Source organism: Taudactylus pleione, unplaced genomic scaffold (assembly GCF_031769625.1).
Source record: "Taudactylus pleione unplaced genomic scaffold, aTauple2 ptg000217l, whole genome shotgun sequence".
Taxonomy (NCBI): domain Eukaryota; kingdom Metazoa; phylum Chordata; class Amphibia; order Anura; family Myobatrachidae; genus Taudactylus; species Taudactylus pleione.
The window spans coordinates 1,537,409-1,552,221 of record NW_028284619.1 but is presented as its reverse complement, the minus strand read 5'-3'; the positions used below and the strand labels follow the sequence as shown (position 1 = coordinate 1,552,221).

The following is a 14,813-nucleotide window of genomic DNA, read 5'->3' as shown; positions in this document are numbered from 1 at the left end:
CACACAGGAAGCGGCCCAAATCCTGAGTGAGGTCACGTCAACCACTATTATGCTAATGGGTTTGATGGTTCTCGATGTTACCGATGTTATCGCTGTATAGCGAGGTTTGCGGATGTGAGTAAAGGGAAGTGGGCAGCATTATGTAGTGGTGGGCGTCTGGTTTTTGTGCTGCGGTGTCATTGCGATTGGGTTCAGTATATTTTCACAGCGGCCGGGTGCGTGCGTATGCAGACTTGCGTTCCGTGCTGAATCGGGCCCATAGTCTTAACTAGCCATTACTAATTCAAGGAAGAGTGCAAGTGGAAATATGTTCCTCTATAATAGTGCCAATAGAATAGAAATTGCTAGTGTCTATAATAACTGTAAAAAAAATAACGTTTCCATAACAAAATAATAGTTCTGACTTCTGAGTGACTGACGTGAATCTTGCATGGCTAGTTTAACAGCCTTGTTCTAACTTACCCGTAACTGCATTTAGGGCAAGGTCAGATTTAGGGCAGGGTCAGACTGGTGTTTTATACCTCTTTGCTATTCAATTAAAAATCCATTTTTATATTTACATGGGTCTCAATGGGCAGGTCCAGTCTAGGTGAAAATTTGAAACCCCCCTCCCCCTTGTGGTCATTGTAAGCTTAGCTGTGAAGACTCACAACCCCCTATAATACTTAATAGTATGAGCGTGTCCGCAGAGACGGGTGCCCAAAGTCCTCCTGCAGAGGTAGGCCATACTATGACCCTTCAAAGGAAATGTGCTCCACAGCATCTTCTTACACCTTACATGGCCGCTGGTTTGTAGCACCTTCCCGCTCAACATGATAATATAACATAGTGTTAGTAAGAACACAACATTTAAAGAGCATCAGAAAGAGATAGGGGAGGGAGGGACAAACACCATCCAGAAAGGAAGTTGCTGGGCGTACACCAGCCTTATAAAGCCCACATATAGCCACTCCCAATATATCACACATGGTCAGAAACCAACCAACCAAACAAACCCCCCAAACTACTCTACCTAGCAACAGTTGACCAAAATTCTAGCCAATTACAAAAAACTAAGGACTGTTATGTAGCCTTATGCTTATTCAGCTTGCGTCTCACCTAAACATCACTATAGAGACACTTTGGGCCCGATTCAGAGCCGATCGCAAGCACTGTGCGCTCGCAAGCGGCCCGATGTTAATGAACTGCGTATGCGCCGCGTCCGGCGTGCGCATGCGCGAGCCCCGCTGAGCGACTTGAAGTTCAGTTGCTACGGGGCTTGCAACAGGACGGGGCACTGTCGATGGTGATTGACAGCTTGCCCCGTTTTGTGGGTGGGTAGGAGGGTGGCTGCACAAACGCAGGCGTTCCCTTAGGAACTCCTGGCATTTGTAGGGAGGACTAACTGACATAGTGGACTTCTTGCTGTATTGGAGCAGGAAGTCCACTCGGCCTTGCGGCAGCTAGACCCCATCCCAGGGTCTCGTCGCAAGGCCGATGGTCGCGCTTATCGCGACGGTCTCCTGGCCACTCGCACAAGGGTGGTCTCCCACAGCTTTGCGAGTGGCTGGAGAAAAAAAAAAAAAAATACGCCCACATTCCCTGCGAGCGGCCGTCAGCAGCGAGCGGCCCTGAATCAGGGCCTTTATTACACTTCAGTATACTCTATACAGTGTTATTTGCTGAAATAGACTACTGGCTCCAATTTTCCATTATTTTTAAAAGTTGCGGTCAGAATCCCGGCTCTAGAATCCTGGCACCTGCGATCCCGATGGTGAATATTAGAGTCAGGGGTTTGGTTTAGGCACTAATGTGGGGTTTAAATTACTTACCTGCATGTGTCATGATTACGCTGCTGAGATTCTGACTGCCGGCATTATCAGGCCGGGATCATGTACTCAACCCATACTTGGTGAGTATCTGGCTGGTCCTTCCGGGAGGGAGCAGCCAGATCGGCAGAACAGGGGGCGTGGCCGGGCGGGCTGAGGGCAGTTTGCGGGTGTGACAGGGGGCGGGGCCACACAATTGCGTCATTTTGGCCCCGCCCGCGCTACACAATGCCGAAAAAACAGGCCAAAATTACGCGAATCGCGTCAGCAGCCCCCCCGCTGCGGGGGTTTAACAGGTACTGGCGGGGGGGAGACGGGGGATCGGCGGCATGCGGGAGGCTTGCCTGCCTTTCCGGGGGGCGGGAGCTGCACCAGTTTATCGGGAGGCTCCCGCCCGAATCGGGAGGGTAGGCAACCCTGATTCAACCCCATGTAACTGACTCCTATTTGGCATCATGTAACTGCCTCCAATACTTTGCTTAGTATCATAACAGCCTTCTACATTCTCATGCTACCATTTTGCCCACTTTTGTGGGTTCAGGATGATTTCCCCACTATTTCATGTTCTTCACATAGCTTGCACACTGCAGAATTAACGTGAGACATCCGCTACTTACCATTTCTAATTGAATTGCAAGATAATCAGGAGTGTGCTTCATGAACACGTCCTGCAAAATGGGTGCAATGTTATGCTGCGAGCACAGGGCATGGATCCTGTGGCTACTTAAATCGTCCCCATAAAGTCAGGATACAGTAGTCCGGATTTTTAATGAACTGTGGCATACTACATACTAACCACTGCAATCCGTGCTAAATAGGCTATTTGCTGACGATGAGTGGTGAACCTTGCAGCTTCTTAAGCTGGGCATACATTACCATATAAAATGCCTGTCAGACTGACAGACATTTTATCTGGCAGCCGCAGATGTCCGCGGCATACACAGTGTATTAGCCCGACATCTGAGCTCCGCCCCCAGGGGAGGAGACATTTCCCTGTTCCTTCTATGGGAAGGAACACAGGAAATGTCTGTCTGTCGACCGCGGCTGGGCATTCACTGCCCGATGCGGCCGACAGTTTATCTCTTAAATATTGCATCGGATGGGCATGCTGAACAATCCAGCATGCTCAACCCAGCAATATTTAACCCTCGATTGCCCGCACGCACGCTACAATGATTGGGGCGATCCGCAGATATCGGTTGGATCACCCCGATAATTGTAGCGTGCTTGGCCAGCATAAGTATTGCTGATGGTAGCTCCCTTTGATGTGAAAGATACAACGTTACTGCTGTAACAACACCATTTGCTCTGCTCATAGGGCTTTTTGACCACTGCTTAATACTGTATACTCCTAAGTAACAATAACAACCCACTCTCCACGAAGACAGCGTATTATAACAAAGCTCATATCCTCATCAAATGAAAGCTAATGTTTCAGTAACAACATCAGCACATTGAGAGAGTTATTGATCATATTCATGTAATAGAGCAATACAGATTAGTGATGTCCCGCTGTACTCTCCTAATGGATTACAGTGAAATAATGCTGTAATTGTACTTTATAATAATGTTTATAGACTTTCCATATAATGTGATATTGATTTATTTGGCTACCTGTCATTAGGTGACTCCGTTCATTTTCGCTTGTGTAGAGGTTTTAAGACTTCAATATGGAGATATTAACACTTATTAATCTCCATAATCTTAAACTCCGTGACAAATGGTCACAGTGTACAGCACTATTGTCACCTGACAGTGAGTATAAGAAATTCACTTACTTGTCACACTTTATAATGCAAAGTTTACAAGCAGACAACAAAGCTTTGGATTTGTATTGTGATATACTGTATCTGGGGTAATTAGTAGGGATGTGCAGGCTCGGATTAGTTCGGATTTTCCCACCAAGTTCGGATTTTTCCCGCCAAAAATCGGGTCTCAGAAAGAAGCAAAATGTCATCTTTCATTGACAAACATAATCTTTCATGGACTTTTGTCCAGAAATGATGATGTTTGTCCATGAAAGATGACGTTTTGCCTCTTTCTGAGACCCGATTTTTGGCAGGAAGAATCCGAACTAATCCGAGACTGCACATCCCTAGAAATTAGCTCGGTAGATGGGACAGTGGTGCAATGTCTAGGTGCATAATAAAGATCCATACACAACTTTCCAGGATTAAATGAAAAGAAATGGAGCTTTACTGTCAGCATGCAGGGACAAAATAATAAACAACCTAGCCCCTATGGGTAGCTAGTCTGCAAACCTAATACAGTCTCTCAAAAGTCAAAGGTCTCAGTCCTGTCACTCACAGGTATAGACATGGCCTCCTGTCTTTCACACAAACTCTTTCATGGGGTGCTCCCTGCGCCACATGCAAGCATGGACACTGGCCTCCTGGCCTGTAGCTTGGTTACTACAACTTCACATACAGAGGTTTGTGGTCCTTCCTATCTGACTGCAGGTCTGGACCTGTCCTCCCACTGGCCTTGCTTGGCACACTGGGCTCTATACTGTAGCTGCCTCAGTCCTCCTTAGACTGACTACACTTTTGTCTGCCTCAGTCTTACCTTGGACTGAATCCACTGGGCAGTCATTAGATGTGGTCACACCTCCTTTTTCTTACCTGTGTAGGCGGATCCCTCCAGCACCACACAGAATCCGTGACTCACTATCGCCACCTAGCTTGATATATACAGTAGTGGTCAAAATGTGGAAACCTTTTGGAAAATGTGCATTTTTGAAGTTTAACAGCTATTATATTTTAGTATTATACCAAAAAGCATACATCATTACAATGGCAAATTCATTTAGAACATAATACAAAATAATACAATGAAGTTTATAACAAAATTGTACATTTTGAAAACAGTTATACATACTGAACTGTGTTTTGCAAAATATCCATTTGTACTTAGTTTGGACGCATTTTGCGGCAATTACATACCTCCCAACATTGGTGGCCAGCGGGTCGGGACCCTTGGCGTGTCTAAGGTGCGACCCACTCCAGGAAAGGTGGTGGAGCCTAGGGGAAAGGGGCAGAGCCTCACAGCACCCCAGTTTCAGTCACTGTGGGGGTGTGCCCAGCACTCTCCGAGACGCTCGGCTGCCCCCCAGGCTATCTCTGCACTGTGAATAGATGTTGTGTACCTACGCACAGCATCTATTCACCCGTGTGTGTTAACCTCAACTACCCCCCCCCCCCCCCACTGCGGGTCACTGATGTATTTGCTGCTATTTAAAGTGTCATTGATCACACAAATTTGTCCCACACCTTTTGCTGTCTTACATCCCCACAGCATAACACTAACTGGATGCTTCACAGTAGGTGATGTGCACTCAGGTAGCAAATCTTCTCCAATTCTTCTTCGGACATATTTCAGTCTATCACTACCAAATATGGATATTCTGGTTTCGTCACTCCAGATTACACTGTTCCATTGTTCTTCTGACCAATTAATGTGCTTTTTAACTCAATCTAATCTTTTCTTTCTTTGTTTGAAAGATAATAGTGTCTTTTTCCTTGAAATTCTGGTGTTTAATCCAAAATATTGATGTCTGTTTCGAACAGTCCAGGCGCTGATGTTTACACTACATTAACGTAAATCATTTTAAAATGCCTGAGATGATTTTCTTCTGTCACTCAAGCACAGTTTTTTTCATTCTTCTATCACAGCATGGTGTTGTGGATTTTTTCCTACCTTTACCAGTTTGGTTTTGAATCAGCTTAGTCTGTTGATACTTATTCCACAGTTTTGAAATGCCTCCTTTGGTTACCTTCTTCACGCAAAGTAATTATTGTGTACCTCTTTCTAGGTGACCAGTCAACTCTTTTTACTTTGCTTGTCACCTAAATAAGTTACACAGCTTACTTCAAGAAATGAAAGTAAAAAAACGCATAAAAAACAGCAAACAATCAAACAAGATGTTTTACTATCAATTCTGGTAGCAACAAATGTGCTCCCTATTTTTATTTAGCTATAACTGTTTATGTAATAAAGATAATTCTTTGCGATGAACTGCATTATATTGTGTATAAAATTATCTTTCCAGCGATATATACCTTCATAAGATTTTCTTTAAAAATAATGCAGTTACATGCAATTAAATCCTAAAAACACACATTTTCCAAAAGGTTTCCACAATTTTGGCCACTACTGTATACATAATATGTGTGTGTGTATGTATACAGTATATGTGTGTGTGTGTATATATATATATATATATATATATATATTATATATACGTGTGTATTGGAATATATTTATTTCCATTGTATTGTTAGAATATTAACAAAATAAGGGTTTTGGTGTTGTAGCTCCAGTTTCTATTGGAACTATTCTGTATTGAAGGGGTTCACTATACACTTCATTTACTAATTTATGCACTGGAGTTTTGAGTTCCCAAATTTTGTTACACTATGTATATTTTATATTTATTTCTTACAATCCTACAAGTCTATTTCTTGTTGTCTACAGGTGATTAAGCGGCTTCTCCTAGTTTATTGTGAAAATGACCATCCAATATATTTTTTGCAGTCCCTACACTGACTGACTGAGAATTGCTCTGTATCCTTTGCTACCAGATATCACACAGATTTTATACACAGATTATGCTTTTACATGTGTTGAGGTCTGCTAGCTCATAGGCTTAAAGAGACAATACCTCCCCCAAGCATAGCAATGAATGGGCACCAGGTGAATTAGCTGACAAAAATTGGCTTACATATTGCCAGATATAAATTGCTAAAGGTGCCCATCCACTAGAAAATTAAAATGAGCGATTGAACGATAACATTATCGTTCAATCGTTCATAAAGCGTTTGCAAAAATGTCTAAAACGACCAGCGATGCACACTCCCGCTGGTCGTTTAGACATCTATCATCGGGCAAATATGTTGTACAACCTGACGCTAACGTCAGGTTCAGCATGTTAGGAGATGATTGATGTGCCTACACACATCACAGACTGACAAATGACTGCACGATTACAATGTCGTAATCGTGTAGTCGTTTTCATGTCTTATAGTGGATGGGCACCTTTAGTCCATCATGTCTCTGACATGCTCATTAGGTGTCGGAACTGTCAGGTAGTGACATCACTGTGACATCACTGATACTGGTGGGATGGGTCAGAGTTCAGACCAACTGTCAGTAACTGTCATGTAGCTGCTACTTAGTAGGTTTTTGTGGATACTCCATTCATTAGCACTACAGAGACAGAGGTAAGGTGGGGAATGTTCCTGGAGGCATTTTATAGAGATATTCAGGGCCGAAGCTACCATTAGGTAACCTTAGGTAACCGCCTAAGGGCGCTGGCCACTGGAGGGCGCCGCTGAGTCTACAAAGAAAAAAATGAATGGCATAATTCATGACTGAGTGACATACAATATAATGATTTTGTGGCACAGCTATGTGGCATATTAAGAATTTGCGGCAGTGTTATGAGGAACATTATGATTTTGGTGCTCTGCTGTGTGTAATATTCTATATGGTATATTACGAATTTGGAACACTGCTGTGTGTCATATTATTTAACTGGGGAGACTGATGCGTGGCATATTATGAATTGGAGGGAGAAGGGGCGGTTGGTGAAATGTTGCCTAGGGCGCCCGGAAACCTTGCAGCGGCCCTGGAGATATTTATACTGTATATATATATATATATATATATATATATATATCACCAGTCTGAGCTAGCTTGGCCACTTATCCACCTTCCCCATTAACTTAACCAATTAATTGCTTGCAAACCTCTATCTGTACATTTTTTTTTGGCCAGCGATATACATATAAATGAGGAATGGGACTGAAATGCCGACGGCTGTTTAGCCGCCGGTTCAAATTCCGACAGCATCAGCCCGACAGGAGGAAATCCCGACAGCGACAGGTAAGTCACCTAACCCTCCCCTCTCCCCCCCTAACCCTCCCTTAGTGGTGCCTAACCCTAAACTCCCGGGGTGGTGCCTAACCCTACGTCCCCCCGGGGGTGCCTAAACCTAACCCCCCTCCCCCGCACCATAAACCTAACCCTCTCGAGGGGGTGCCTAACCCTAACCTCCCCCCAGCGGCGCCTAACCCTAACACCCCTTCCCCTAGCCTAACCCTGTCCGGGGACTGGTTAAGCCTAAGTTTCCCCGGGGTTGCCTAAACCTAACACTTTACCCCCCCTAGGCTAAGTGCTAGGGACGGCCGAACTCACCTACATCAGTCCGGTGTCCTTCGGCTCTCTGGCGTCGGGATGAAGATAGGCATCGGTGTTTGGACGCCTATCTTCTGTCCCTTGCCGGTCTTCTGGTGTCGGGATATAGACCGGCGGCATGTAGTCTGCCGGTCTATTAACTAAATCTCATACATGATAATATGCAATTATGTGAAACGGGAGATGAGATAAATTCCGCAGGCGTGCAACCCCCCCACCACTGCTGGCGAGACACAGCAGATGAGGAGGGTAAGTATAATGGGGATGGAGATGGAGGAGAGGGTGGTGGTATATATATAACTAATTGGTCCTGCCTTTTTGAGAGTACGTCTGATTATTCTAAAAACTGGTCAGATTGTGCTTGCTGCATGGTGACGTATTTCTGTGCAAAACCTTCTCACATCCCGAATGAAATGCTGGTAATCTCTGGGCCGGATTGAGCAAGGATCGCTATTCTGCTTATACATCGGACCCATATGCACAGTTAATGAAGCCCTGACCTCACTCAGGAATTGCTTACTTCTGCGCACGCTAGGAGGCCTCAGGCTGCGTCTGGTAACGCAGTGGCTAATTTATGCACGCCGCCGTTGAGACGCACTGGCACGCCTACGTTTGCCAGACCACCCCCCTGTCACCACCCATCACTGACACTTCCTATCAATCATTCTGCCATGGGTCTGCGTATCCTCTGCGATCGCAGTGTCTGGTTCACGCACGCGCACTGCAATGTATACGCATGCGCTGTGCGAATTAATCGGCCGATTGCGTGCATATAAGCAACTGTGATCCTGGCTGAATCAGGCCCTCTATTTTAATTGCCGGTTTGCAGCAATGCACGCTGCAGCATTTATTTTATGTAGCTTATGTTCCATGTCAGGTTCAGAAATAATTTTTATTTTCAGAACTTTTCCTTTGCTCTCTGATAATAACACAATATTGTCCTCATATCACAGGTCACAGGTAGACTTTGTTTAAAGATACATGTTTACTACTTTCACATACATGATATTAAAAAGTATATACAGTACTGTTTACATTTTTAATTTGGTTCCCCGTAATGGTGAATGCAATGCCACCTCTACCATGAATCTATTCGGTGGGGGGGGTTCTTCTCCGGGACACCACTCCAGTAATCTGAATCCAGGAGAGATTCTCCCCCATTTGCTACATAGAGGGGCAGACGAGATTGCAGGGAACTTTCTTAAAGTGGAGAATTACTATGGAAAATTTGCCTCCTACTTATTTGTTACTGATTTGTTACAGACATACGCCTGTATTGTACAGGGGTCCCGAGAAGAGGGGGCAGGTCCTAATTACTTGTGCCTAGGCTTGCTTAAGAGTCCACACTATCAGGATTTTGCTACGCCTCATAGGTGGATGGGGCAGTACTACTCACAGGTGGATGGGGAGATTACTGCTCTTGAGTGGAAGGGGAAATTAATGTTCTCCGGTGGATGGGGAGATTACTGTTCTTGGGTGGATGGGGAGATTACTGCTCAGAGGTGGATGGGGAGATTACTGCTCAGAGGTGGAAGGGGAGATTACTGCTCAGAGGTGGATGGGGAGATTGCTGTTTAGAGGTGGATGGGGAGATTACTGCACTTGGGTGGATGGGGGGTTACTGCTTTCGCATGGATGGGGAGATTATTGCTCTCGGGTGGATGGGGGGATTACTGCTCAGAGGTGGATGGGAGTTTCTGCTCAGAGGTGGATAGCAGGATTACTGCTCATGTGTGGAAGGGTAGATTGGTGCTCAGAGGTGGATGGGTTATTACTTCTCAGAGGTTGATGGGAGATTACTGGACAGCGGTGGATGGGGAGATTACTGCTTAGAGTTGGATAGAGGGAGATTACTGCTCTCAGGTGGATGTAGTAATTACTGCTCACGGATGGATGGGAAATTGCTGCTCACATGTGAATGGGGAGATTTCTGCTCTTGGGTGGATGCGGAGATTACTGCTCTCAGGGGGATGGGGAGAGTACTGCTCTCGGGGGGATGGGGAGATTACTGCTCACAGATGGATGGGAAATTGCTGTCCCCAGGTGGTTGGGGAGATTATTGCTCTTGGTGGTTGGGGAAATTACTGCTCTCAGTGGATGGGGAGATTACTGCTCTCCGGTGGATGGGGTGATTACTGCTCTCGGGGCATGGGGAGAGTACTGGTCTCGGGTGGATGTAGAAATTACTGCTCATGGATGGATGGGAATTTGCTGCTCACAGGTGGGTGGGGAGATTATTGCTCTCGGTGGATGGGGAGAATACTGCTCTCAGTGGATGGGGAGAATACTGCTCTCAGTGAATGGGGAGATTACTGTTCTAGGGTAGATGGGGAGTGAATGGGTAGATTATTGTTCTCGAGTGGAGGGGGAGATTACTGTTCTCGAGTGGATGGGTAAATTACTGCTTTCAGGTGGATGGGGAGAGTGCTGCTCATGGGTGTATGGGGAGATTATTGTTCTCAGGTGGATGGGGAGATTACGGCTGTTATCTTTATGAGGGGATTACCGCTCACATGTTTGGTAGGGGAGATGTTATCCCAGAGTACACTAACTCTGACATCTATCTTTTCTTCCAGAGACTTGTTGAAGCAGCAGAGGAGGCCCATCTAAAGCACGAATTTGATGCTGATTTGCAGGTAGGTGACTCACAGCTGCTCTTTTTGGGGTTAAAACTAGAACTTTAACTTCAACTATGATGTCCACAATGAATTGTTTCATGTCTTTTCTATGTGATTATTTCCATTTACTTTTTTACGTCACATTTTATGTAGTATGATAGAATAGTTTCACAGCTTTCCAAGATCCATAAAAAATAAATGTATACATGGAACAGGGCACCACTTTGGCAATACAGAGATCTGCCATATTCCGTCATCAATCCTTTAAAGGAAAGAGAATTGTGATATTGTTTTGTCAAATTGAAGCGCAAAGTGAAATATTACCACCTAGACAATCAACGATTATAAAACAAAAACTTTCATACCGCATACAGGACCTCATTCAGAGCCTGAATTAGGACGGCCACATCTAAAAAATTATCCGGCCTCCTGGCCGCTCGCTAGGCTGTGGGTTACCACCAACAGCCTTAACGAGCGACCAGGTTGATGGTTGCGATGGTCAAGACCATCGCGACCATCGGGGCTTGCGACGAGACCTGTGTGGTAGGGTCTCATCTGCCGCAAGCCCCAGAGAGCTTTCGGCTCTAACAGAGCCGGAAGCTCTCCCACTGACATCACTGGTGATGTCAGTGGGGCCACCCACAAACGGCAGGCGTTCGCTTGGGAACGCCTCCGCTTGTGAAACCACCCCACCGCCAAGTCTACAAAACGGGGCGAGCTGTCGATCAATATCGACAGCCACCCCTTTTGTAGTGAGCCCTGGAGCGAGAGATTTTCTCTCTCGCTTCAGGGCTTGCGCACGCGCAGTGCGGCCGCTGCGCGTGCGCAAAACATCGACCCGCTTGCGAGCGCTCAGGCGCTTGCGAGCGGGTCTGAATGAGACCCACAGTACGTTGCAACAACACAGTTTAGCAATGTTACAACCCACCGTGTACGTTGAGGCCAGTACTGCACACACGTGAACAGGAAACTTTGCTCATTCGCCGTAAACAGCAGCAGAACCTCAGAGGTAGAACCCCTCCAATCCGACTGCTGTACAGCTTCTCAGTAATGCGCAGGCTTAAGCAGAAAGGTTGCAATCACTTGTGTTAGCAGTTACATAACTTGATCCTGTGTTGCAGGCCCTATAGCATGTTATGGGGCTTCGTAGCAATGTGAAAATTGGGGATCAACAGGAAAAATCTTTGATTCCTATACAGTTTCTTTCTTGTTAATAAGGGAGAAGCATTGATGACCCTTTTTTTCCAGCAAAAAGCCATAAAAAGGGTTATCACTGCTTACTAGTTTGACCCATCAGTCACTTATTTTTGTACCTGTAAAATGTCTACAAGTTGTAAGAATAAGGTTGATGTAGTAGAAGCTCTTTGTATTAGCTCTAGGTGATCTGTATGAGAGCCGCATTGTGCTTTCCCTCCAGCCCTTTACATTTCACTTGGGCTTCATCACACATCGTTAATTCACTGCGAGCTAATTTTATTCCCTTTGTTTTAAAGCACTTTAAAAAATCTTTTACTTGGTGCTTGGAGGCAATTTTTCCTGATGATCTTTTACAAAACTATTTTTGTGAGTCAGTGTTTATCATCAGTTACTAGATGTGTGTTTCCTAAATATTCTCTCCTGATTAAGATAATTTTTGGGTCATTTGCATATATGTATCACTTACCATTTCCATGGGAGACCCTTTGTCAATTCATTTTTTTTATGTATTGTTTCAGAACTAGGCAACAACTCTGAAAGGATAGAGTGAAAATAAATAACTGTGTAAATGGCAGGCTGGGATACAGCTTTGCAAATTTGAATTAATTGTTTATTGTTATAGAGCCTAATTTACAAAGCACAAAATGGCCTTGGCATAACTCCCAACTGTCCTGATGTAGGCAGGACAGTCCCAATTTTTTGGCTGTGCATTGGTGTGCGGCAATATTATTCACATGGTCAGTTCATTGCATTGGAAGTGCTGGGCACACCCTGTGAGACATGACTGTGCCCTTGTGCTGTGTGATTATGCCCCCATCTCACACGCACGTGTCCCGCTTTGGCCACAAGGAAAGTTGGTTATGTATGCCTGTGCGCAGCACAAATTCCACTTGGTCGTGCCGTGCACCTCACTTTGGCGCAAGTGCCCTTAGATTTTTGACCAAAGCACATGATTTTGTGGAGGAAGATAAAGTCATTTGTGGATTGCGCCAGCCAATGGGCAAAAGGCCCGCTTCTCAGAAGCTTGTAACGTGTTGTGTGGCAGATTTGTGCAGATGCATCTAGATATCTCCCAGAATGCATAGCAAAACAGCTGCATTTGTGGAGGAGCAGACATTTGTTCAGACAGAGGAAAGGAAATGGGCTGAGTGAAGAGCATCATACACCAGAATAGAGCTGGAGCTCAGTTCTAATGTTATACTTTATTTGAGGGAAAACAGTTCCCATGCACAGTAATAAAAAAAGGGAAATAATTAAAAGGACGGTGTGTTGCTCATCTTACCCCAATCTTTAACCAACCCCGGCAAGTAGACAACGTGGACCGTGTGATACCATGACAGGGAGACCAAAGATGTTGGATTCCATCTGCTATAACTGAAATGAGCCCAGCAGAGCCGTAACTAGACTTTTTTGTGCCTTGTTCCAGAGAGAGCATTGGCACCCACCCCCCCATTTTTTAAATAAGGACATAAATGGTGCTCCTGAAAAACGGCCATAGCTTCAAGGGGCAGGGCCAGGGAAGAGAATGGGGTTCTCCTGGGACAGCCAGGAGATGCTGGGGACAAAAGAAGAGGAAGCTACAAGTGAGAATGATAATAAACAGGAAAAGTGACAGGCACAAACAGCGCCCCCTGCTGTGCCATGGCACAGGTCGCTCTACCCTAGTGTGGTTCCCTGAGGAAACCAGTTCTATCAACCCCTCAACAAATGCTACCAGCCATGCTGAAAGCACTAGTGAGCTTCCAAAACCCCTGGATTGTGGGGGCCATAGGGTTTAACAAATTCAGGACATTTAGAATGGCACCTTTGCCACACAGAGGTCACATGATAACGGTCAGGGTTACCAAAGACCAGATGATATAGAAAAAAAAAAACAATCATACAGTACTTAATTTTAATTAAATAAAAGACCCCTCAAATTACTTTTTCAATACCTTTTTAAATGTATAAAAAACAATTGTATTCCTCCATCATAGTCCAACTGGAAAAAAAAAGATTTGTGTTGTCCAAACGAAAAAAAAAATAAACATTCTTATTAAAACGCTCCTAAAAATTGTCCAAACCCCTTATTTAAGCCATAAATAACGCTAAACCCAGCATTATTTTCAAAGAAAAACAGACAACTTTATTTATTTAAAAGGGGCGTTACTAAAGGGGCAGGAGGTTGGACTTTGATGTGAGGCGCACAGCACCACCAAATAACAATTTTCTGCCCGTCCACACTTCATTGTGCACTTCTCGTGGAGAAAGGAACGGGGCTGTATTGAGTGCAGAGTGATCGGAATATTGGATGCCTACTAAAATTTATACAGGTACAATCAGAAGCAAATTAGCCCCAATCTGTACAAGTCATGTCCCAAAGCTCGCAAAGTAACCCCATTCAGCCATATTACTCCCACTTTATGACTAGGGACACCCATTTCTAATTCAGATCAGCATTGCCCCTTCGAGGTCCATGAACTGGAAGTGTCCCGCTCAATCAGGACAAATTTAAGTTATGACATTGGTTCACGGGTTGGATACGATATCCCGATGGTCGGGATGCTGGCGGTCAGGATACAGACAGCGGCATCTCGACAGTCTGAATACCGACGGCCAAAGCTAAACTTACCCCTTAAACTTACCCCTGACCCTCCCTCCCCACAGCCTTACCCTACCCTCCAGCAGCCTAACTCTTCCCTCCCGCAGCCTAATCCTAACCTTCCACCAAGTGCCTAACCCCTAAACCTAACCCTATCCCTCATATTTACCCGCTGGGATCGCAAGCGCAGGGATGCTAGTGTCGGCATTCTCACCCCTGTCAAGATTCCGGCACCGACATTCCCAACTACATCCCGTTCAGACTATACAATGGCTACCTCCATTTTATGTGACGCGTGCTTTAAAAAAAATCCTAAATAATGCATGTATAATGTTTTTTACATAGATGTTTTTCACACAAGATATAAAACAACAACAAATATAAAGATAGGAGACTGAGTTCAAAAGAAATGTT

At 45.0% G+C, this 14,813-nt stretch overlaps 1 protein-coding gene across 3 annotated transcripts in view; it reads left to right on the top strand.

The window, feature by feature from the left end:
- CACNA2D3 (calcium voltage-gated channel auxiliary subunit alpha2delta 3) overlaps positions 1-14,813 on the top strand; it is a 1,120,348-nt gene that overhangs the window by 392,521 nt on the left and 713,014 nt on the right. For all 3 annotated transcript variants that reach the window (XM_088478672.1, XM_088478674.1, XM_088478673.1), the window contains exon 5: positions 10,580-10,639. In XM_088478672.1, coding sequence (XP_088334798.1) covers positions 10,580-10,639 — 60 coding nt within the window. The remainder of the gene's footprint in view (positions 1-10,579; positions 10,640-14,813) is intronic.